This window comes from Rhinopithecus roxellana, chromosome 15 (assembly GCF_007565055.1).
Source record: "Rhinopithecus roxellana isolate Shanxi Qingling chromosome 15, ASM756505v1, whole genome shotgun sequence".
In the NCBI taxonomy this organism is placed as follows: Eukaryota; Metazoa; Chordata; class Mammalia; order Primates; family Cercopithecidae; genus Rhinopithecus; species Rhinopithecus roxellana.
The window spans coordinates 71,695,208-71,720,393 of record NC_044563.1 but is presented as its reverse complement, the minus strand read 5'-3'; the positions used below and the strand labels follow the sequence as shown (position 1 = coordinate 71,720,393).

The following is a 25,186-nucleotide window of genomic DNA, read 5'->3' as shown; positions in this document are numbered from 1 at the left end:
GTCTCTAAATCCTTGCAGTTCATGCCTTATGATTCCAACATTTGAGCATGGGAATGTCACCTAAACGGCCACTGGACCTGTTAACTGGTTCACGCCCTGTCTTCAGATGAGGAACCATGGCTAGGAGGAGCTAAGAGACCCAGGCCAGCCTCCTGAGGCTCCCACACTTCACTCGCTGCCTTTTTTGTCTTCTCCAAACCTAGAGACCCTAACCTCTCCCACATCCTCTTCTTTCCTCACAAATTCTCTCCAAGCACCCAGCCTCCCAGCGCAGGCTCCCTAGAAGGCAGGGAGGGCTCCACATCAAGTCCAAGGACTTCTTTACTTAGCTGTTAACTGGGAATGGTGAGGGGAGCAGAGGGCCAGGAAAACATGTCTTAGCTGCCTGGGCCAATGCAAAGAAACGTGGCAGGGGTTCCGTGCTGGTTGGCAGTGTGGGGAGAGGGGAGTCTGTTTCCAGTGGAATCCTGTGGGGATCCTGAGGAAGAGAACAGAATCGATACCATGTGCCACAGGTGGCTGAGGCTCCTATGAGACACCCTTAGAAGATAGCTTATGGGAAGGCTAGGGCAGCTTTCATTTGCTTTCTTAACATGTATTTTAGTATCCTGAGCTAGGTGCTAAGGATACAAAGGTGAGAACTGGAGGCTGCTCTGTGTGTGCAGCCTAGTGTGATGGGCCTGTGATGGAGGTGTGTGGAGAGGAGCCGGGGGATGGGAAAGCATCAGGAGACAAGCGTGGCTGAAGGAGGAGCAGGTGCCGACCAGGTGAAGCCAGTTTCTCAGTCCGACCGGGTGAAGCCAGTTTCTCAGTCCGACCGGGTGAAGCCAGTTTCTCAGTCCCAGCTGCACGGTGGAATCACCTGGGGAGCTTTTAGTAACCCAGAGCCCATTGAATATGATGGATCTGATCAAGAAAAAAAAAAAACCCGGAGCCCAGGACACACTCCTAACCAATTAAATGAGACTCTGAGATTGGAACCCAAGCATCATTACTGGAGATTTCAAAGTATAGCCAAGGAGGAGACCATGGGTTATCAGATAACTTGTGCCTTAGGTTTTCAGGGCAATGGAATGGTTAAAAGGGTGACTCTTTTGGGTTTCTTTTTTTTTTTTTTTAATTGAGCCCTCTTATTCACTCTTTCTAGGAAACCATGAGAATTGCCTTCTGGACCTGGGTCTGGGGAGGAGCTAGAAGGAGGGAGGGGGGCAGGAAGGGGAAAGGACAGAAGAGGACTCTGGAGCTGTAGGGTCTAAGCTCTCAGTGACATTGTCACAAACCGTGCCTCCCTCACTGCCAGGACCTGCTGCAGAATTCCCCTAATTCCATGTCTGGAGTCTCCAATAACCCCCAGGGAATTGTGGTCCCAGCCTCAGCGCTCCAGCAGGGCAACATCGCCATGACAACCGTCAACTCACAAGTCGTGTCAGGTCGGTGCAAAGACCGGGAAGGGGGATTGTGGGAATTCCCTGGGAGGAGAAAGGGTGGCCCCGAGGCGGTTCCAGAGCCGGGGTGGGGGGGGTCCTCCACCAAGGGAGGGGCTCCCAGCTCAGTTTCTTGACAAAAGTTTTCTGTAAGTTTGTAGACAGTTAACACCAAGACCCAGTTGTGATGGTTTAGAACAAATCTGGGTCAAAATCTCATGAGCCCCTGAGAGGACCAAGTAAGGCTGTTGTCCCTTCCCTGAAGCACCTCCCACCAGAGGCTCTGCCCTAGGCTGTAGACACCATCCCCCACCCACCTATAAAGCAGAAGAGCCATAGCTCGCTACCCAAGGGCTCCAAAGTAGAGGGTCTTTACACGTGAGTGCCAAGTGAACTGGGAACCCTGCTTGCCCTTGCTCCTACCCACTCCCATGGCAGGGGACCCCAAAACTGGTTGTCTCCTCAGGTGGAGCCTTATACCAACCGGTTACCATGGTAACCTCCCAGGGTCAGGTGGTCACCCAAGCAATCCCCCAGGGAGCCATCCAGATCCAGAACACACAGGTGAGTGTGTGTAGGTGTGTGCACATGTGCATGGTGTGGGCTAGGGCACCTGTGATCGCTTCTGATCTGCCAGGCACTTTACACGAGTGACTCATTGAATCCTCATCATCCTCTAAGAGGTATCATTACCCCTACTTTACAGATAAGAAGCTGGGTCTTGGAAAGGTTTTATCAACTCCTGGGATTTTGCTGCCTCCCTCCTGGGGTTACATCAAAGGCTCCTGCACTTCCTATTCCTGTCTGCAGACTGAGCCGCTGTGTCCCTCAGTGGTAGAGAGTGCACACACAAAGGAAGAGTAGAAAGATCGGAAGTCAGAGTCTGGGATCTGACATTAACTCTGGTATCTCGGATAAGTCACCTAACCTCTCTGAGCCTCAGACTTCTTATTGATAAAAGGGGGATTAATAGCAACTGCACACAGCCTAGCCAACCTACAGGGCTGCTGTGAGAATGAACCACGGTGATGGATAGGAAAGTGCTTTGCAAACTGTAAAGTACCACAGAAATGCTGATAACAACTTGATGGCTTATGGCAAATTCATATCTTCTACTGTTCTCTCTGCATGGCCCTGTTTCCTCTGTCTTTCTCTCTCTCTCTCTCTCTCACTCACTCTCTCACTCTCTCCCGCCCTCTCCCTCTTCCCCATCTCTTCCTCCTTGTCCTTCTTCCCTTCTCCCATCACCCGAGCCTCACCTCCACTCTCTGAGGGGCTGGCATGGGGTGAGAGGGAAAGGCGACCTCCCCAGGGCCCTAGGAATGAGCCGGGAAAGGGGCTGGCAGCCGAGCCTGCCGTCGCTATGGCAACAGGTCCCTAGCCGCTGGCCTCACAGGCTGCTGATGCTGATTTTCTCTCCACGTGCCCTGAAGGTTAACCTTGACCTCACCTCCCTCCTGGACAATGAGGATAAGAAGTCCAAGAACAAACGAGGAGTCTTGCCCAAGCATGCCACCAATATAATGCGTTCTTGGCTCTTCCAGCATCTCATGGTGAGTGTGTGTGTCCTGGGGGTGTGGAGTCATGGCATGGGGTATGAATAACCCACCACGTGAGTACCAGACTCTGCTGTCGGCTCCAAACCCACAGACAGAGGGCGTGGCCTCGGGGAGAGCTCTCTGATAGGGATGACATCTGGAGGCCAGGCCAGGGGGGCTCAGGTGGGACCTAAAGCTGGGAGACTTTCTCTAGTAACTGCTGCTGTTGCTGTCTGGAAAAAATGTGGCAATTCATGGGGTAATGGGGACAAGCGCATGCCGAAGAGTCAAGTACTGGGCAGGTGTGTCACACTGTTTCATGAACAGAGAGAGGGTCGTTGTGGGGAGTGGGTGGTTTCTGGTCCGGAGCCCTCCCCCTGCCACAGCCATGCTCACCGTGCCCATCTCCCATGGGAGAACGTGTTGACTCTGCCAGGGCTCCTGAGTCCTCCCTGCTGGGTGAGCCAAGCGCTGTGTGGTGGAGATGGGCGCCAAGGCTGGAATCCTGGCTCCTCACGTCACAGCTCAGTTCCAGGACACAGCACTATTTCTTTCATAAGCCTCAGCAGCTCCTTTTATAAAATGGCCCACTACCTTGGGTTACAGTTGAGTGTTAACAAAGTGCATACTGTGTGATGGTTGCTGTGTGTCTGTGTGCAGCGTTAGTTGCAAAAGACAAGCCTTTGGTGGAATGTCAGGAAAGACTTCGTAATTGCAATCCCCTAACACCACTTTCAAGGGCTGTGGCCGTAAATAAAGGCCAATGACTGTGCCGAGTGTGTATACGCTGGTGTGTGTGTGTTCTGGGGTGGGGAGGTAGATGCTGTGACCACAGGCTGGCTTTCATTAATCTGTGAGCTCCTACCCTGGCATGTCAGGACAGACAGACACAGATACAAGACAAATACCAAGGGACTGAGGATCCATTGGCTGGAGAACTGTGGGAAAAACCAGGAGGAAGAGGAAATACTTCTCCAGGGAGGAGAAAAATCAAATGGGCCATGGAAACTAGTTAGTCCATCAGCAGCCCTTTCTCTGAAATGGGAGAGCCTTCAGAAGCCATGGAGACCAGGCCTCAGTGGTTCTCAGACTTTAGTGGCAGCGGAAGACTGACTGGGTCTTGGGGGCTCTGATTTGGAAGTGCTGGACCTTCCTGTGCACCCAGGAGGCTGGAAGGATCACCTCCTAGCAAGAGATGAGAGCCGGAGCTCAACATCTCCCCCAGAAGCATCCCCTCGCCTCCAGGGGTGTGGGGCTGCCCCGGTGGTTTGCTGACTGAGTACATTTTGAAAGCACTCACTAGTTTGAACACCTACAGTTTCCAGATGAGAAAGCTAATTTGGAGAGGAGGGGCTGGAATGCTGGAGTTAAGGTGAGGAGAGGACGCTGGAGGGACTCCTGTGCCTAGGTGATGAGGCCAGAGGCCCCGCAGCAGGTCCAGCCTCAGGCCTCTATGGAGCAGCTCTGAGTCAGTGGCTGGAGTGCACAGGGGGAATGCCCAGGTCTCCTGCCTGTCTGGTTTTCCAAACTGCCCAAGAGCCAGGGGGCTCAGATGGACTCAGTGGCCTGTGGGTCCAGTGTCCATGCCACAGCTCCCAGCCTACCTGTGGGAGGAGGGGGCTCCCTAGGGAAGGACGCATCTTCTGTGTGCTGACCTGGCACAACCAAGATTAAAGCACCACCCTCTCCCAACTGCTAGTGGAGCTAAATCTGGCTCCACTCATTGTGGTGGGTGACGTACAATGCAGGGTCACAGATGTGCTAGAAAGCTCATGGGCTTTTGAGGCAGCTGAACCTGGGTTCAAATCTCAGTTACCTTTTACCCTGCAACTTGGCCACACTCGCCTCTTAGGAAGACTGTGATGAAGTAATGAAAGATTGCCAGGACCCTGGCACACTGGGTTACTTAATAAATGCTCCCTTTCCTTCCCCACCTCCCACCCCCATGCATTTTTGAAGACTGTTGTGAACATACCTACAACCTTACTTCTGAAGGGAGTAAAAGGCAAGAGGAGAGAGGAAGCTGCAAGGCAGATTCCCCTGCCCAGGAGCCCAGGTGTCCAGGTCAGCACCTGTTCACTGACTCCCACCCCCGATCTGTGGCCTTCCCCTTCACTACCTTCCATTCCCCACTTGCAGCTCACCCCTGGGAGTCATTAGCCTGAGACTAGAGGGTCACTCATCTTTGTCCCTCCTGGTCGTGCCTAGCCTCTCACCTGGTACCTCAGTTCATGCCCCGCCCTCTCACCCCCTTCCTTGTGAGGCTCCCTGCAGAGCTCAGGGTCCTGTCTTTCCACTCCATGGTCACTTCCACCCAGACTTGGGAAGGCAGAGGAAGGGGAGGTGAAGAGAGGAGGTAGTAGTTGAGCACAGAGCAAGGCAGGACCCAGGCTGGCTCTACAGAAAGCACCAGGGATGGGGTAGAGGACTTGCCGAAAGGCATGAGGAGGGGCTTTCTGCCCACACTTTGCCACCCACCCCTGTTGCCTTCTCTAGCCTGGCAGTGTGTACAGGTGCAGGTGCCATTCATGACGCACTTAACATTGGCAGAGTCCTCCCCCAGTTCATCACAGTGGCCTCAAGAGAGGCAAGGGGAGTGGCCACTGGGCCTCTAAAGTCAGAGCTCAGAACTTTGGGACTGAGGAGGAGGAAGAGAATGGAGTCCAGGCTGCTCTAGGGAAACAAGCAGACCCAGCTGTCCTTGGCAGGCCACGCCTGGGCCACACAGCCATGCACATGTGGACACACCCTCACCAAAGCCCAGCTGCTTCAGGAAAGACACTATAAAGGCTCTTCATAACTAGGCACAGTAGAAAGAAGACAGGATTTGAAACCAGACAGATCGAGGTATGAATTGAGGCTCTCCCACCAGCAGTGTGAATACCCTGATTCTATTTCTTGGAAAAAAAGAAGAAGATAATACTTATTTCCCATGGTTGTGAAAATTCAATGAGAAAACATGTATAAAGAGCCAGGCCTAGCACATAGCACTTAAGAAATCAGTTCCCTTTGAATTTTTTAGAACAGTGGACCAAGAGCAAGTTTTGGAGGCTGAAGACCCAAAATGTGTGAATATTAATCAGAGGTAGATGGCTGATTTGTTGTTTTCATCTATAACACCTACTGATTTTACTCTCCTTTGACCCTAAGAGTAACTGACAATACTGTGACTTACCCGTTCTTCGTGTAGATGTGTGTGCCTCTCTTGTATCTCTGACTCTGTCATAAATTTCTCAAAAATAAGGATCATACATTATATTCCTCTATGAGCCCTACAGCATTAATTCCCAAGGTATGAAGCTTTACAGGATTTATGAGGTCTCGCGCCCCAAAAGAGGTTCCATGGTGAAATAAGTTTGGGCCAATCTGAGTTATAGAAAGTTTAGACTTTTTTTTTCGTGGTAGGGTACAGAGTCTCACTCTGTTGCCCAGGCTGGAGTGCAGTGGCACAATCTCGGCTCACTGCAACCCCCACCTCCCAGGTTCAAGCGATTCTCCTGCCTCAGCTTCCCGGGTAGCTGGGATTACAGGCACCCACCACCACGCTTGGCTAATTTTTATATTTTTAGTAGAGGTGGGGTTTTACCATGTTGGCCAGGCTGGTCTCAAACTCAACCTCAAGGGATCTGCCCAGCTTGGCCTCCATAGTGTATTCTTTTTATTCTTACAGGACGAAGGGGCATGGTGAATTTGCAAGAGGGGTAAGGTTCGAAGCTTCTCCCAAACTTACGTGAGCGCTTTACATCCCCTCTTGGTGTTTTCACTGTTGCTCTGAGGAACAACTCTGAGACTGTAATTCTGGAAAAACTCAACTCTAGGGAGACACAGTGTCAGGCCAATAGGAGCTGGTCAGCTTTGGGAAAGAAGAGCAGAAAGGGTATGAAGTAAGGACAGACCTAAATATGTCATTGATGTTCTCACATCCAGTGCAGTTGGGACAACTAATTTGTGGTTGATTGAAAAACTTAGTTTAAAAAAGAAACAACCATTCAAAAGAGATACTTTAATTTAAAAGATGGACATACCGTATACATTCATTTGCTAACCTTTTGATACAGGACTAAGGTCCTTTTCTGATTGTTAGTCATCTTCCTTGCATAAACCTCTCCTATAATGTAACATCTATAAATTCCACCTCAATGGAAAGTGGAATTACAACTTTGACATTTGGGAACCAATCTGTCTGTGAGATCTTTCCATATTTTTATTATGTATTCCAGTCCTTTATGTTTATCTCATCTGATCCTAACTATTCAGCATTTGTAAGCAAATTTGGGCCTCAAGACTTTTGAAAACTTTCTACTTACCAACAGTGACGCTTTTTGCACTCCTATTTCATTGGTTTACAGAAGAGTTTGTTAAATTACAGAAATTTACATACTTTATTAATAATAACACAGAATTGGCATAAACCAGTCTGGATACGAGCACTGCTGGCTTTCAGATAAGCAGATAGTGTAGCTAACAGATATTCTACAAAACAGCCTTCTCATCTCAAGCATTCAGAGTGCTGCAGAGAACAATTCTAACGGTTTATGGAAGAAATGGACATGCCATCGATTAATCCACAAACTTTGCCAAATAGGGATTGGTTGTGAGAACGTCTGCAGTAAATACTGGTTGTTTCTGTTGTCTTCTTTCCCTGGGGTATAAGTCTGTATTCTTTGCTTCCCTTTGTCCTGTGTCTGGGGCTTCTTGTCATTTCTACTGTTCTGCAGCACTGGCAGCCACAAAAAAGTATTCAGATGATAGAAGGCTCCCGAGATGGAGGTGAAATCCCAGAGCCTTTTTGCTGTTAGGCTGCAGTGAGATTGGGATGGTTTCATCCATTAGCTGTTTGCCTCTACGTCCCTGAAGAATCCAGTGACATTTTCTTGCTCTTGCATTTGGCTGAAAGAGGCTACACTCCTGCTGGAAGCAATCATCCCATAGCAGACTCAGGTCAGTTGAGAGCCCATGGCAGACAGTCCTTCTCTTGGAGGGTGGAGAGGTAGGCACTGTTCCTGCTCCCCAGCTTCTACTCCGCCCGTTCTGCTCCAGATCCTGGAGTCTTCCTGACCTGCCACATGATTCTGTTCCTTTCCATCCCAAACTATGGCATCTGTCTGTGCTGCTGCCAGCCAAGCACATGAGCCGCTTTGCAGAATATGCACTGTGTGCGGGAGATCCTGGAGACCAGGCCCCAGCAGGCCCTGCCATCCACCAGAAGAGCCTCTCCTGCATTAACCACTGCAGCATGCCAGGTTCTGCACTAAACGCTTTAAGGCATCATCTCATTTAACCCGCACAACCACCCTAGGAGGAGGTAATACGATTCGCCTCGTTTTACCAGTGACAAAACTGACACTCAAAGAAGGCAAAACTTTTCTCAAGGTCACATGGATGACAGGTGGCACAGGATTTGAACCCTGACCTATGCAACTGGAGGCTCTAATCTCTTACCCACCACATTGACCCAAGAAACCACAGACATCTCTCGGCTCCCACTGCAAAGTCTGGGTAAAGCAAAGAGGAACCCCAACTCTCAGTGGAGCTGTGGAGCCCCGTCCTGGGAGAGGTGTAGGGATATTACATGCCCGGTCCCAGTCTTCAGACCTCGCAGTGATGCTGCCTTTGACCTCTCCCCCACACCATTCATCACATTCAGAAGCCTGACGTGGCATCCAGCTGCACTCTGCCATCCACCACCCCATCTTCCATTCAGCCACAAGGAGCCGAGGGCTCGCTCCAGAGCCTTCCTGTGAACTCTGCTGTGGTCACAAAAGCTGAGTTCACAAAAAGCACCCAGGGCCTTCTCTGTGTGACTTTTTAAATAGAAACGTAAATCACATATCATAAAATTTACCCTTTTAAACTGTGGCATTCAGTGGCTTTTAGTATATTTACAGAGTTGTGGAATCATCACCACCATCTAATTCCAGAATATTTTCATCACCCCAAAAAGAAAGGCTGTACCCATTAGCCATCACTTGCCAGCCCCTGGCAACCACAAATTCACTTTCTGCCTCTATGCATTTGCCTATGCTGAACATTTCACATAAATGGAATTGTGGGATTCTCATGCCTAGCTTCTTTTACTTAGCACAATGTATCAGTACTTCATTCCATCTTGTGGTTGAAGAATATTCCATGGTACAGATGAACCACATTTTGTTTATTCATTTATCAGTTGATGGACTTTAGGGTTGCTTTTGCTTCTTGGCTCATAAGTCCTGCTGCCATGATGGGTATACTCTGCATGATTCTGTGCCTGTTGTTATCTTAGACTCTGTCAGATGCCCATCTATCCTTCCCCCAACCTGAGAACCTCATACGCAGGGTTCATTCTGGCTGGGGGGAGGCGGAGCGGCTGCACCCCAGGAACAGCGTGTGCGCTGCACAGGGCTCCGGGCCAAGGAGGGCACGTGGAGGTGAAGCCCAGCCAGTCGCCTCTGTGCCTTGGTGTTGCCTTTGGTCACTCCACATTCTTTGCATGCCTCGCTACCTCCCCTGTGCAGGGCGTTATGTTAAGTCTTGAAGGGATTACAGTCAGCCCTCTGTGTCTGTGGGTTCTGAGTCCCTGGATTCACCCAACCTTGGACTGAAAATATATTTTTAAGTGGATGGTTGCATCTGTCCTGAACATGTATCGCCTTTCTTCTTGTCATTATTCCCTAAACAACATAGTATAACAACTATTTATGTAGCATTTACATTGTATTAGTTATTGTAAGTAATCTGGAAATGTTTTAAAGTATATGGGAGGATGTTTGTAGGTTATATGCAAATACTACACCATGTTATATCAGGGACTTGAGCATCCATGAATTTTGGTATTCACCAGGGGTGCTGGAAACAGTCCCCTACGGATACTGGGGGTTGACTGTACCTAGCTGTATCCCTATCAAAGGTCCATGTACAGGACCCATCCACACGCCTGACATAGGAATGGCAGTGTATCTTAGAAACCACATAGCCTGTGGAAAGGATGTGGTACCTGCAGCAGGACCTGGGTTGAGTTTCACCACCCACTCTACCGGGCTTGTCAAGCTGGGGTGATTGCTTGACCCTGTTAAACCTCTGTTTCCTCTGCTGTAAGACAGGAGCCACAATATCCAGCTCATAGGTTGTTGTGAGAATAGAATAAGCACCTGAGCATGAAGGTTCTTTGTCCCGATACAGGTACCGCTACTGGTGCAAATGCCTCCAGTCTCGCCTTGGGAGTTTCCATAATTGGCTTTGCCTTGGAAAATGCTGAAAGAAACTGCAAAACTTTTGGGGAACCTGTGGAGGACAGCAAGAACCCCTTAAAAAAAAACAAGAAAATGGCTTAGAGAGACTGGCCCATTCTTGTTCCAGAATATCTTGTCTGCTACCTTTTCCTTTAACTTCCTCATACTGTCTGAAATTCCACTTGCATACATATTAAGGATTAATTTTTTTAATGAAATTCCACTATTAGAGACCCATTTTAAACTATCCAATCCCTGTAAAAAGCAATGACTATGAAAGCCTATGAGGCCATCATTTATTCACAGCTTAGTATGAATTAGTTCAAAAGCTTGCTCTTCTATTCCTACTCAGCTAAGATCAGCTTCATGGAAAGAATGGGGCCAGGCACAGTGGGAATCCCAGCACTTTGGGAGGCCAAGGCAGGAGGATCACTTGAGCCTAAGAGTTCGAGACCAGCCTGAGCAACATAGTGAGACCTCTTCTGTTTAAAAAAGGGAAAAAAAAAAAAGGGCAGGGTACAGTGGCTCACACCTGTAATCATGCCAGCACTTTGGGAGGCTGAGGTGGGTGGATAGCCTGAGTCTAAGAGTTCGAGACCAGCCTGGGCAACATGGCAAAACCCCATCTCTACCAAAAATACAAAAAACTAGCCAGGCATGGTGGTAGGCACCTGTAGTCCCAGCTATTCATGGGCCTGAGGTAAGAGGATCATTTGAGACCAGGAAGTCAAGGCTGCAGTGAGCCCTGATTGTGCCATTGCACTCCAGCCTGGACAACAGAGTAAGACCCTGTTCCCAGCCACATTTCCCCCCAAAAAAGCTGAGTTTTTTATTAAAAAAAAAAAAAAGGAAGAAAAAAGAATAGGGGCCAGGTGCGGTGGCTCATGCCTGTAATCCCAGCATTTTGGGAGGCCGAGGCAGGCAGATCACGAGGTCAGGAAATCAAGACCACCCTGTCTAACATGGTGAAACCCCGTCTCTACTGAAAATACAAAAAATTAGCTGGGCGTAGTGTTGGGTGCCTGTAGTCCCAGCTACTCAGGAGGCTGAGGCAGGAGAATGGCTTGAACCTGGGAGGTGGAGCTTGCAGTGAGCTGAGATCGCACCACTGTATTCCAGCCTGGGTGACAGAGCAAGACTCCATCTAAAAAAAAAAAAAAAAGAAAGAAAAAAAAAGAATAGGAAGAATGCCAGTGCTTGTTGGTGGTAGAAGATGAAGGTTAAAACACTTTCTAACAGCATTTTGAGGAGCCAAGCCAGAATGGGGTGCCAGAGAAGTTTCTCTCAACCTCTCTAAGCCTCTCTTATTGCTCTCAACCTCTCTAAGCCTCTCTATCTTTTGAGAATCTGATGAAAGCTTATTTAGATCATTGTGAACATAGTTTCAGGGCATTTGACCCTGAAGTCAGGGGGGCCAGAGGCCTGAGATTCAGCATGCTGACTATAGGGTGACACAGAACCCAGGGGCTTGTGAGAAAAGGAACTGTGGCATCGTGTCAATAGGGCACAAAAAGGAGACGCTGAAGGTTCACAGGCATCAATCATGGAGTCTTCCCCAGTCTGCTTCTGACCCTGAAAGCAGAGATCAGTCTCTTGCCTGTCCTTCCTGAAGCTCATGGACCCCTCCCCACTTGAACACAGACCTTTAACCAAAGTGGCTTTTAGGACTAGTCAGGAAAACTGCCTGTTTTTAGAATAACTTCTGTCTATGATTAAAAAAAAAAAAAAAAAAAAAAAAAACCACATGATCTAAGTTCCAAATAATGTAACTCTTCACAAACACCCAAATTTCAGGTATAATACATGATTTCAGCACTAAGGGGGTTGATCATATAACTGGGGAAATAAATGATACACATAAGCCAGGAGAGATCAACCCATGACGTAATCAAGTGCTATTATACAAGCACGGACACTCGAGGGACTCAAGAGCCAGAGGAGTGGGTTCAGGCCGTAGAATCAGGTTGCAAAAGGTTCTTTGACATCGTGTTCAGAGGGGGCAGGCAGGATGGGGAGATATTTGTTCCAGTGACACACATTAACAGGAAGCATATCATGTGAGGAGCGGCTGAGGGGTCTGGGGATATTTTTCTGCAGAAAAGAAGACTTGGGCAGTCTGTTCCTTTATGGCAGCATGGTGTAGCACACGGAGCAAGGACTTTGGAGGCAGATAGGCTTGAAGTTGGTCCAAGCTCTAATTTTACTTACTGTGTGATCTGGAACAGGTTAATGAACTTCTCTGGTCTTGCTTTCCTTTTTATAAAATGGAGATAGAAATGCTACCTGTGGTGAATAGGACTGATAATAAGGTAGAAAACACAGTGCCTGGCGGGTGGCCATGAGTTCAACGGAAAGGCCTTCCTACTCATCAGAGTGAAGGGCTATGTACTGAGCGATGGTGGCCTTGCAGGCCACTGTCTGACACTTTTTATGTCAGCATGCATAGAGAATGATAGCAAACCCACTAGGCTGCTTACACCTGGAGACCAGCCAGGGAGCTCTTGCTGCTGCAGACTCTGCAAGCCACACCCAGGGCTGAGGACATCGCTGTCTGCACACTTATACCTTATTGGGGTATGCTGGCTGAAAAGGGCTCCTGCCCTGTGGGAGAAGCTGGACACAGGGACCCTGAGAGCTCTGTGTAATATTGAGATGTTGGTTAATAGGGTTTGGTTGGAGAAGCTGGCATTTGCGCTGGGTCTTATGAAGATGGCTAGGATTCAGGATTGGGTAGGAAGAGAAAAAGGAGGGGTCATTTTGGATGACAGTTATCTCTTAGATAATCATCAATGCCACTATGATTCTTATTGGCCAAAGGGAATGAGCACTCGCTCCAAGTTGTTGTGGTCATCAAATCCTCTTCACCCCTTATTCTCACTCTTGAAGCTTGGGGACACCTGCGGCCCCTTACCCCAGCCATGACTGTTTTCATTCCAGACGCTGTTCAGGCATCTGTGCCTGAAGGCCTTTCATGTAAGGCTACCAGGAGGCAGGAGGCCAGGCCAGCTGGTTCTTGGTTACATTTCTCTCTTTGTCCCAGAGAAATGTTAGACCTCAGACTCCTACCTGTGGTGTGAGTGTTTTCCCTGCCCATCCTTCACTGTAGGGAGCTGGAGAGAAGCTGCCCTCCTACTCCCCAGGAGCGATGGCTGACTGTCAGGGCATCCCCTGGTGTAGCGGGGTCCCAGGGTGTGTGCCCCGCTGGCAGTGACTCCCCAGGGAAGGAGGAAGACTGACGCTTCTCCATCCAAGACTGAGCCTTGTCGACAACAGTCTAGTCAGCTGCAGGGTTGGATGGAGGAGCTGAAAAGGGAAGGGGTACAGGAGACCCCTGGGTTGCACTGAGCCCCAGGACACTCCAGAGGGCCTGCAGCTCTAAGAGAGTCCACCTGAAAAATGGCTGCAGGAGATTTACAACCTCACAGCATTCCCCAAGAAGCTTAAGACCCAGGTTAGGATAAAATGTCCCCATCATAGTATACAGGGGTTGGGACATACAGAAAAAAAAAAAAAAAAAAAAAAAAAAACCATTTGAAGAAATGAGAGTATTTGTATGCTCACAGAAGGGGCTGCTGGGAGGCTCCTGCCATCTGCCAGGAAACAACCTGTAGCTTCTTCAGAGACACAGCCGCATGCGTCAAGCCGTAGGTTTATTTGTTATTTATTTAGCAAACACAGCGTACGCTAAGCACTGTTCTAAATAGCTTTCACATATTAACTCATTTACTGGTACTGATCAGTTTAGCTACACACACACAAACACACATATATATACACACATACATACACCTATATACATATATATACATACATATATGCACATATGCTCATTTAATTCTTGTAACAACCTTGAAGCACGTGGAATTATCTCTCTCATGTTACAGAAGAAGAAACCAAGTAATTTGCCCAAGGTCTCACGCTGGTTAGAGACAACACAAGGATTCAAACCTGGGCAGTCTGACTCTAGAGTCCATGTTCTCACCTACTTCTAACAGTACTGCCTCCAAGTCTTCTTTAGAGAGGTAACCAGTGTGCCTTAATGGACTCTTAAGTACCCCCTTTTTCTCTTCCACATCCTCCCCAAATATACGTTCAACGATCATTGAAAAAGCAGCATTATTAGTAAGTAGAGCAACCTGCTTCCAGGTGGAGCTCCCGGGGGGTCCAATCACTGATGTTTTCCCCGCTCCCCTCTAACCCGCAGATGCCCACAGGAAATGGTGAGAAGCACCAGTTACTCCGAAGGCCCCATGTTTGTTCGTTCAACAGATGCGTACTGAACACTTACTACCTGCCACACGTATTTCCTTGGTGCCACTGAAGTAGGGTTGAAAAGAAAGACATGGTCCCTTTTCTCAAAACACTTGCAGCCTGCCCCTTGGGGTGACAGGCAGTTTAACTACACAGATCACCCTTGTAGTAGGAAGAATCCTAGATAGGGCAAGCGCTCAGAGCTCATAGAAGGAGCATCCAAGAGGGCTTCACTTAAGCAGGGATGGGGATTGGGGGAGGTTACGAAGGACCCATCTTGCTGGCATTGTGAAGGATAGATTGACACAGAGACCGGAGGGAAAGAGAATAGTTTTGAGATGGCAGGAAGGTAAAGAACGGGACAGCAGTGTATTTTCACAGTGGAAAACTACACAGCGATTAAAATGAACAATTACAGTAAAACAGAACCAGCGTGGATGAATGATTCCATTTACATCAGGTTCAAAAACCTGATGTCAACTAGGCCATCATGTTTAGGATGTAACACAGATAGTAAAACTGTAAAGAAAAGCAAGAAAGTGGTTACTGTAAAAGTCAGATCTTTGGAGGAGTGTTTGGGAGGGACAGAAGGGGGTTTGTGGGGTGCTGGTAGTATCCTATTTTTTTGACCTGGGGGTGGTTACATGGGTGTTTGCTTTTCTTTGTACTTTACTGCACGTTCACAGTTTTAAGGGGAGCAGGGATAAAAATGAGAACAAAAATGAAAGAATGGAAAGCCTGAACAAGCGCAATGACTACAGAAAGAGAAGTTTCTTCGGTGACTTATTGTGCTTCTTTTTATTCTAAAAGGCTTTTTTTGTTTTCCATTTTAACATTTCTGAAATTGGGTACATCTCACCATTGATGGCCTCTTAGATGTGATGGAATGTGGGCAATGTGGGGCTCCCCACCATCCTGACTGCCTTCCTCTGGGTCTCTGGCCTTCCTAGAGTGGAACCACCCCAGAGTGATGACTGGCAGCAGCCCGTGGCCCCACAGCCGTCGAGAGAGAGAGGAAGGGGAAAAGCGTGTGGTGGCCTCTGGCGCTGTGCTGCTGATGGCAGGAAACCTAACAGAGGCTCGCTGGTCTGAATCAGGCTCCAAGCCCCACTCCACCAGTGTCTATTGACACTGACAGGCTGTGGCTTCCCATCTGTTATATCCCTTGGTGAGCTGGCCCACCTCGTGGTGAGATCTGCATGGCTAGGAGGTGGAAGGACAATTGCCAATGGGCTGTGCATGAAAGAAATGTCCAGGGACCTGTGAACCAGCACTGGCTTAGCTTCCTTCTGAACCATGTCTGGGCAGAACTCACTCTTTCAATTGAAAGATGCTTTTAGCGTCAGTTTAGTCAAGAGGAGAGTTGTGTTATGGAGCTATGTAGGGAGGTATCAGAGAGAGATGGGAAAGAGTTGAGGTCAGATTTCAGAGGAACTTCCTGGTGGCAACTACAGTGCCGTGAGACACCTACTTGGTGTCAATACCACAATTCCCTTCCTAGAATCCTTGACTATTCAACTAGATGATGCCTGGAGGCTTTAGTGCATAGCACTGAGCGAGTCAGTGGAGCACACAGGCTTACCCTGCACTGTCTCGTTAAATCATCCCCATGTCCAAGAGGTAGGCACTGTTTTGCTATTCCCATCTAAGGATGGAAGACATAAAACAAAGGTCATTTGCGTGTGCCAGGGTCACACAGTGTTAAGGGGTGGGTCAAGACTTGATCCCATCTCTGAAGGTCCTTTACTCTCTGGCAGCACTGCCCAGTCGTGTGAGGCTCCAGCTGTCCCTGAGAAGGCTCTGTCATCTTCTAGTCTGTTCTGTACCTCTTTTTCTTTTTTTTCCCCTTGCTTTTCATGAGCTGTAGATACTTATTTTTCAAGGAAGGATTGTCTGCTTCCCAAGAGCTACTGTCTGGGCCCTTCTTTTCCAACTCCAGGGAGTTCCCTCCAATAATGAGCAGAGAGCAACCACTGTGGCTTGATGGTTTGCCGTGATCTCATTTGATTCTTCTTCCCGTCCTTGGCCCCAAGCCTGGCCAGTTGTACTAAAAGTAGCACTGACCCAATCATGGTCTGTCCAGCAGCCAGGACTATTTTGACTCTGTCCTCGGGAATCATGTGGTCTGAGGTGTGTACAAGCTGGACTGCTCCCATGACCACTCAGATGTGGTGCCAGGAATGTTCTGGCCGACACACCTGTCCCCAAAGCTGCTAAATGCTGCTACTTACCCCATGGCCCCCACAGCGTGTGTCCTGAGATACTGGTTCCAGGAGGGATAGGTGGTGAGGACTTGCACCAGGGAGTGGTTAGGGGCTTTATATACTCATTCATAAGAGAGCAACTAGCCAGTTTTGGGTGGCACTTGCTTCTCATAGCTCCCCATTAGACTGGAGCATGTTAATCTGTGTATTTGTGACATCTACTCAGAATGGGGGCCCAGCAACAGAAGCCTCCTTAGAGAAAGCAAACATTATTCTTCCAAGGAAGGCTGAAGGATTTTCTTCTCTGGAGGTTGTTAACAGTAGAAGAAATTTTCATCCTACTGGCTTAAACATAAGTCCTAGTGCAAGGCTCCTGCCTGGAACATCATCCTCTCCTCTACTAGAATGGCTTTGCCATTCTTCAAGGCCCAACTGAAATCCCCTTCCCTAAAGACTTTCTTCTTTTGTCACCAAAGGGGTGCTTAGCACGGACTTCCCATTAATAGAGAAGCTTTTTCCTCCTTTTATTCTTTCCATCTAGTCTGTGCGCTCTTAAATTCAGATACCTTTTGCTTGCCAGCACCCGGGATGCAGCAGATGCCCAGCATTTGTGGGCTGGTGAACCGGCACAGCCAGGACGGCCGCTAGCTCTGCTCAAGAAACAAGTTTGTATCTCCTTATTGTGCTAGTTCATTCCTCAGTTCCCTACACAATCCTTCCACATTGGCCTCTTTGCCTATCTGCAGACTGTGCCTGGTCTGCACACTGGGAATAAACAATGTCTAATAAGATGGGGTCCCTCCCTGAGAGAAGCTCATGGCCTAGTGGGGGACACATATCTTGCCAGCTAGTGGGTGAAAAGCGATCATTCAGAGGCCACCATGACCAGCTTTGCCTCAGGGAGTCGGGCAGGCCCTCGCAGAAGCTCAGAAAAGCATCCGAGGACAGGCGGGAGGAAGCGCGCTCCAGAGGAGGGCCAGCACTTGTGAGGGCATGGAGGCATGAAAGGCCCTGGGGCCTGGGAAGGCCAAAAAGTCACCATATTTTTGCTGCATTTTGTCTACAGACCGGCTGGCTATGGAAAAGGAGGTTGCTTGGCTCTTTCCCACAAATAGGGAGGTTGGAGCCAGGCACTAGGGCTCGACCCCACAAGGTGTCAGAGTTCTCAGAGTCCCTGCCCCTCTGCCCCCTGGGGCCGTCTGCACTCCCTCCTTGCGTCCTCCCTCTGCTCCTTCCCAATTCGAATAAAATTGTCACCTGTAATGCTGATGTGCCTTCTTTCTTGTTAGAATCTTAATATTGTATGAATCACAAGTCCCAGCTGCCTTGGCAGGGTGGTCAGGGTCAGAGGTTTGCATTAAAGCAACACATGGTCCTGATCGCTTCATTTGGGGGATGCTGAGGCAGGGAAGACGCTGCTCTCCTTTTCCGCCGATAATGAGAGTACCGCCAAAGCTGCTGATCGCAACCTTTTTCCTCAAAGTTTTAAGCACCTTCCAACACTGATAATAACAGTATTGGTACCTTTTATTGAGCGTTTTACAAGTGTAATTTCACTTATTTGTTAGATGACTTGATGATGTGTAGTTAAGTGACATGCCTGAGATTTCATAGCTAGTCATAATAGAGCCAGATTGTGAGACCTCCCATCTCGGGGACCCTAGACAGCTCAAGCACCACTTTCTAATACCACTCCAATCAAAAGGAATGATTTTAGCCTGAGGATGCTGGATGGCTTGATCTTCTGCCATAAGAGCCCCCAAACCTCCTCTAGCTTCCAGGACAAAACTGTGCCTTATTCAGATGTTCGCCACGCCTTAATTGCACGCCTGCTGGGTGCCAGGCACTGGGCGGTGGCCTGAACAAGTCCTAGGAATGCATAGACTCAGCCATCATGTGGCCTCCCTCCTGATGGGGTCAGGACCCTCTTCCCACTGACACCGAGAGCCTTTTCATCCTTTAATGTGACCTGTTCTGTCTTCCCCACCGCTCTGACCAGCACCTATTTCTCTCCTCCTTCTTAGCCTCTACAGTGCTCATCACCCAAACCACAGCATCGAGTGCTCTGTTTTTGCTTTGCTTCACTCAGCAGGCATTTGTATGTCATTTGTATGTGGAAGGCACTGGGGATACATTCAGTATCCTGGTGCCCTCCTGAATCACAGTCTGAGAGAGGGAGACAGACGCGTAGTCAGTGCACGGGCTACAGCATGCGGGGACTGGGAGAGACACCTGCCCACGCGTAGTCAGTGCACGGGCTACAGCATGCGGGGACTGGGAGAGACACCTGCCCACGCGTAGTCAGTGCACGGGCTACAGCATGCGGGGACTGGGAGAGACACCTGCCCACGCGTAGTCAGTGCACGGGCTACAGCATGCGGGGACTGGGAGAGACACCTGCCCACGCGTAGTCAGTGCACGGGCTACAGCATGCGGGGACTGGGAGAGACACCTGCCCACGCGTAGTCAGTGCACGGGCTACAGCATGCGGGGGACTGGGAGAGACACCTGTCCACGCGTAGTCAGTGCACGGGCTACAGCATGCGGGGACTGGGAGAGACACCTGCCCCGCTCTCTTTCTCACCTCCACTCAGTCCTGTAAAGTGGCATCGCGAAGCAATGGAAGAAAGACTGGACCCAAATCAGGAGATCTGAGCTGGTGCTACCATCTGGGGGACACTGGAGGGGTCATTCCGTCTCTTCATCTGCAAAGTGGGAATAACAATGCCTAACCTGCCTACCTTTCAAGTTTTAATGATGTGCTTTATTAAATAAAATGATTTTTTTCATGAATAAAATGCATGAAAGCATTTTACAGGTTATAAAGCACTATACAAGTAGTACTTATTATACTTCCCTTCTGTCTCCTAGCAATGCCTAGCATAAATCTGGGCACATAGTAGATATTCAGTAAATATCAGTTAACTTAGATTGATCCATTCACCTGCTTACCACCTGTGGACGTTTGAGGCTGGAAAACCCTAACACTGGAAACCCTAACACTGACAATGCCTGCTGGGGGCGGCAGTGAGGATCAAGTGAGAAGGATGTGCCTTGGAAGCTGTCAGTACTGAACCATCCTGGTCTTGGGAAACCTCCCTGGCTCCCCATTGTGTGGGCTCAGTTGAGGGCTGGCCAGTCTGAGATGTGGAGTCTCGGGCGTGGGGCAGCCTTCCTCCAAGCCCTAGGTCCATTCTCTGTGGAGAGCAAACGAGATACTTCCCCAGTTTTGGTTCCCAAACCATTCGGGCTGCCTGGCTCAGGATAGTGTCCATGGCATGGGCACAGTCTCTCGGCGGGGCCAGACCAGCATGTGCCCAGCCCTCACTAGCCTCCACCTCTCGTTTCAGCACCCCTACCCCACGGAGGACGAGAAGAGGCAGATCGCAGCCCAGACCAACCTCACCCTCCTGCAAGTAAATAACTGGTGAGTTTGCATCATCTGCGCGCAGGCTGCCATACCCAGGGGACACCTTCTGGGCAGGGGAATGCGTAGCAGAAAAAAGAGACTCACATGCCAGGATCTGCCTCAATCTCAGCCCAGCTACCATGCCAGTCCCCCCATTTGGGCTAGAAGCAGAAAGCAAGAATCAACACTGGCACCTGTGGCTTCATCTGCAGCTTCTCAGCGCCCTCTGCTGGGACATTGTGTCAGGCACATCCCTGGAAGCTCCTTGAGGAATAGAAAACCCACGCCCACCTAAGCACCCAGCCCACCTGCACTGCAGAGAGAGACAGGATTGCCTGCACCCGTGCACTGGAGGCCCGTGGTCATCTGGTCTACCCCACCCCCATGTGAACTGAAACTAAAACATGCTGCAAAGCTGGGAGTGGGGAGAGGGAGGAAGAGTAGCCATTCTGACCCCACAGGGATGTCAGCGTTCCCAGTCTCTGTGCCTGGCTGGGCTGTCATGGGGAGCTCAGAGAGCAAGGTCTGGCTGGATGGAAGTAGACCCAAGTTGAGGGCCCTGATCCAAGCCCTTGGCCCTCTGGAGAGAAGTCAGAGGTTAGTGCCTATGACTACTATGCTCTCCTCCTCTGTTCAACCTGGAAGGTCTTGAACGAGGATTTCTGACCCCCCATGCATTCTTCCCATATGACTTTGCAGTTACCAAGCCCCAGGAGATTTCATGAACTTCTCAGTACCCAGGGCCCTTCTCCCTGCTGGGCTTCTACATCCGGGATGGGAACCCCGATCTGTTCTGTGAAATGGAGTCTGAAGGCAGCTTTACCCTCCCTACCCCCACCCCAAGGCAATGCAGCCGGTGACTCACCAGGTCTCCACTTTACCTCTGGGCAGGTTCATCAATGCCCGGAGGCGCATCCTGCAGCCCATGCTTGATGCCAGCAACCCAGACCCTGCTCCCAAAGCCAAGAAGATCAAGTCTCAGCACCGGCCCACCCAAAGATTCTGGCCCAACTCCATCGCTGCAGGGGTGCTGCAGCAGCAGGGCGGTGCCCCGGGGACAAACCCCGATGGTAAGAACTGGGGCTGAGCGCACCCTAGACAACGGCTGGGGGTGCTCCTGGAGCTTCTTTAGGTCAAGCTGTGCAAAGATTCAAGGGCTGTCTCCTTACCTGGGCTCCCATCACTGCTCTGTCACAGCAATTATCCCTCCCCAAAGCCCTAAAGAAGGGGCTGTTTTTGAACATAATTTAACAGACCAGATGCACTCTCATAAAGACAAGTGGGAGTTGGTGGTCACACAAGTCAGTGACTGCTCAGCAGAGGCCCCTATGTCCGCACCCATCTGAGTTCCTTAGCAGCAGTCAGTATCTGCACAGCTCCTCGGGAGCCAGGGCCATCTATAAATACCAAGGCAGGCAGCTGGCTCGGGAACAGAGGCCAGGAAGAGCTCAGTTTTCCCAGCCTCTCCATCACACCCTCCATATACACATTTCTAATTGCCAGTCGCCTAGTGCACAATGAATAATTCAATGAGCTAGACATTTTATAGCTTGGCACATGAAGATAGCTCTGCATGGGGAGTGGGGTGTAGGTGTGCGTGTGTGCACACATAACCTCATGCACACGTGTATGTGTATGGTTGCACACAGGTTCCTTTGTGCTAAGCCATCATCTTATGGGTTATGATGGGGGAAAAAAAGATTTAGGGGACTAGACCAACCTGGGAGAGAATTCCAACTCTGTCATCACTGACAATGTCATCTTGAGTTAATGACTTAACTGTCTGAGACTCCGTTTCCTCCTGTTTAGAATGGGGATAATAATACCTGCCTTACAGAATTGTTAGAAAGTCAAAAGTGGTCAACACATAAAGAAAATGCTCAGTGAATGGGGCAGGAAGTAGCTGACAAGTGAATGGATGGGAGACTTCATACCAGGGCACTGTCCAGCTCAGACTTGGGCAGCCCTAGAAAGGAGAAGTTCACTGCTCTATGAGCCAGTCCATTACACCCTGTCCAACACAGAGGTGCTGGCCCTGACCAGCAGCCCCTGCCTCGTCCTGACCCTTGCTTCTCTCACGCAGGTTCCATCAACTTGGACAACCTGCAGTCCCTGTCCTCAGACAATGCCACCATGGCCATGCAGCAGGCTATGATGGCTGCACATGATGACTCATTGGATGGGACAGAAGAAGAGGATGAGGATGAGATGGAAGAGGAGGAAGAGGAGGAGCTGGAGGAGGAGGTCGACGAGCTGCAGACAACGAATGTCAGCGACCTGGGCTTGGAACACAGTGACTCCCTGGAGTAGTCGGGCAGCCCAGATGGCACTGATCATCGAGCAGGAGAGGAGTGTCGCCGGGAGGCCTTCAGGGTGGGGGGGAAGGGGACATGGGCAGGAAGCACTGAGGGAGTTGGGCTCTACCTTCCCCAAATCAGTAGCTTGAAGAAAGGCAGAGGAGACACCTGTTCCTTCCCAACCACCGAGCTTCAACGAGGACGCCAGTCCCACTTCCCCGGAACTGCCAAGGACTCTGTTTGGCGGGGCCAGTCGAGCAGCCTGTATGGAAAGACAGCAGTGAGATCTGGACTCACCAAATCCCTGAGGACAGATGGCACCCATGGCCCCCACCCATGGAAGGACTTGAGTCGTTTACAAGCCCTGCACTGTGAGGCAGATTGGTGCTGTTCGCAGAGTGGGCCTTTGCTCCGGGGGCAGACTTAGAAGGAAGGGGAGAGACAAAGGGGGACTGAGTTTCATCCCCAGAAGGTTCTCAGCTCCTTTGACAGACATTCAAAGGCAGGAGGGAGCCCCAAAGCATAACCAGTGGCCAGAGGAGTGGGAGGGCCTGTGGCATCACATCTTGCAGATCAGAATGGGTTGGAATCCACCAGGCTCCAGCTCATCCCTCCAAGGCCCTGTCTCTGCGCACAGCAACCATGGACATGGGAGAGAGGGATGGGAGCCACAGTGCCCTTCACTCTCTCCTGGAAACAAATTGTAAGCTGGTGGGCTCAACCTGTGGGAGGTTAAGAGGAGTCCCTTCTGGGTTGACTCCAAGAGCCAAGGAGATGGAAGACCCTGGGCTAGGAGCCATATCAAGGTGACTTTGAGGCCACAGCTGTCCCTAGGTGGTCACAGAACTCAGCTCCTGTAACAACAGGACAATGGTGTTTTACCCTAGATGCTCCCACCCTCAGTGCTCCAAACCCTCCATAGACCTTCAGAGAAGGTGAAAATAGGTTATCTGGGAATCTTTCCACCCCGCAGGTCGCCACGGCCATCCCTCTGCTCCCAGGCTGGCTCCATCAGCCTCCAGCTTCCTTTCTTCATTCTGTCCTTCACGGAAGGCAGAAGAAACATTGGAAGGCATCTAGTCCAGTGGGAAGCCAGGGGTTGGAGAAGGTGCTACATCCCCCTTCCCATCAATATCCAGACTGTGGGGGAGGGCCCAGAGAATGGCACTCAAGACCTGCGGGGGTGCCCACCCCACACACCCTGCTGTTCTAACCCTGCTGTCCACAGCCCTGGAGGAACTGGGGCCCCTGGAAGGAGGAGGAGGAGGCTCTCCACTGTCCACCCTAACACATACCCTCCCACCCACCTTCCAGACCCCCTTGGTTGGCACTCTCTCCTCCTGTTCCCTCTCACCCCATGGCTGTGAATGACAGGACTGGTCACATGTGTGTTTCCCATTGGGTTTAATTTAATGGACGTGCAGTTTCATTTGTAAATTGTGCATTAGCCATCTCCTTCAGTGGCAGGATGTGAGTGGCGACCTGGCTCAACTGGAGGGGACCCGCGGGGCTTCCCCTCCCCCACCTGGTTGGGGTAGAGCAAAAGGATGGTCACTCTTCCGAGGTCTCCCTGAAATGAATGTATTTCTCCCCCAAAAGAGCTGATATTTAATGTTTTAATAGGGATTTTTGAGAAACAAATAATCTTATTTATAATCTGGGTGATCCAATCATTTTTTACTCCCTTTTGATGCCAACATAGAGGAAAGTCTAGCTTTTTTGGCGTGAGACTTTTGCAATGTGCAGTGGGATAAAATGCATTTCCTTTTCTGGTTCGTTTCTCTTGTTAACACACACACACACACACCCCGTTCCACTCACCACCTGGACAGGTGTCCCCCAACACGGGCACACTGGCACACAGGTGCCCACATCTCTTCCTCCCAGCCCCTCCACCTGCCTAATGTTATGCAACCTCCTTCTGATGTATCCACCAAACCAGTACTGAATGTGGCCGAGACGTTTTCAGTAAATCTTATTACCTACCGTAACCCTGGTGCACAATTCTCTTTCTGTGGTTGCTGTGGCAATCCTTTGCTCTTTTCATGGGACCTGAGGCCAGACAAAATTTGGAGGCCTCAGTATACACCTGACTACCCAGGGAAGGGGACAAGGTAGATGTGCGTCCTGTGTGAGCTCAGCTGCCCTGTCTGGGGAGGAAGAGCCAATTTCGGCACACTCACCTTGTGTGTGGCCAGTTGTAAGGCAGAGCTAGGGAGAGAAGGCAAGGAAGCTCTGCACTGCCCTCTCCTGACAGCTTCCCCGACGGCAGCGGAAGCTAGGAATCCGGTCCCTCATGTCCACCATACTCCACCTCCCTCAAAGGCTTCTGCCTTCCCATTTCCATCCTCAGCCCACGAGGGATTTCTTTTTTTGTTTTTTTTTTTTTTGAGACGGAGTCTACGGAGTCTCGCTCTGTCACCCAGGCTGGAGTGCAGTGGCCGGATCTCAGCTCACTGCAAGCTCCGCCTCCTGGGTTTATGCCATTCTCCTGCCTCAGTCTCCCAAGTAGCTGGGACTACAGGTGCCGGCCACCTCGCCCGGCTAGCTTTTTTGTATTTTTTAGTAGAGATGGGGGTTTCACCGTGTTAGCCAGGATGGTCTCGATCTCCTGACCTCATGATCCGCCCATTTCGGCCTCCCAAAGTGCTGGGATTACAGGATTTCATGATTGAAGCTGGTGCCACCACGGCCCCACACCTAACCTCAGTGCCCACTGTTTCCTGATCAGCAGGTGAAAGTCCCAGGCAGCGGGAGGGAGAGGCAGTCTTGGCTGCCGCCTTTCACCCTGGAGCTGTGTCCAGCGGGGAGCCTGCCCTTGAATCCCAGGGGTCAGCACGATAATCCCCCAG

At 50.2% G+C, this 25,186-nt stretch overlaps 1 protein-coding gene across 3 annotated transcripts in view; it reads left to right on the top strand.

The window, feature by feature from the left end:
* PKNOX2 (PBX/knotted 1 homeobox 2) overlaps nt 1–24,325 on the top strand; it is a 268,739-nt gene extending 244,414 nt beyond the window's left edge. Inside the window, exons 8-13 of one of the 3 annotated variants that reach the window (XM_030918734.1) lie at nt 1,301–1,430; nt 1,891–1,988; nt 2,858–2,977; nt 19,979–20,055; nt 20,929–21,107; nt 22,121–24,325. In XM_030918734.1, the coding sequence (XP_030774594.1) occupies nt 1,301–1,430; nt 1,891–1,988; nt 2,858–2,977; nt 19,979–20,055; nt 20,929–21,107; nt 22,121–22,347 (831 nt within the window). In that variant the 3' untranslated portion in view covers nt 22,348–24,325. The remainder of the gene's footprint in view (nt 1–1,300; nt 1,431–1,890; nt 1,989–2,857; nt 2,978–19,978; nt 20,056–20,928; nt 21,108–22,120) is intronic. The other 2 variants (XM_030918735.1, XM_030918736.1) reach the window with 2 other exon arrangements.
* The last annotated feature ends 861 nt before the right edge of the window (nt 24,326–25,186 follow it).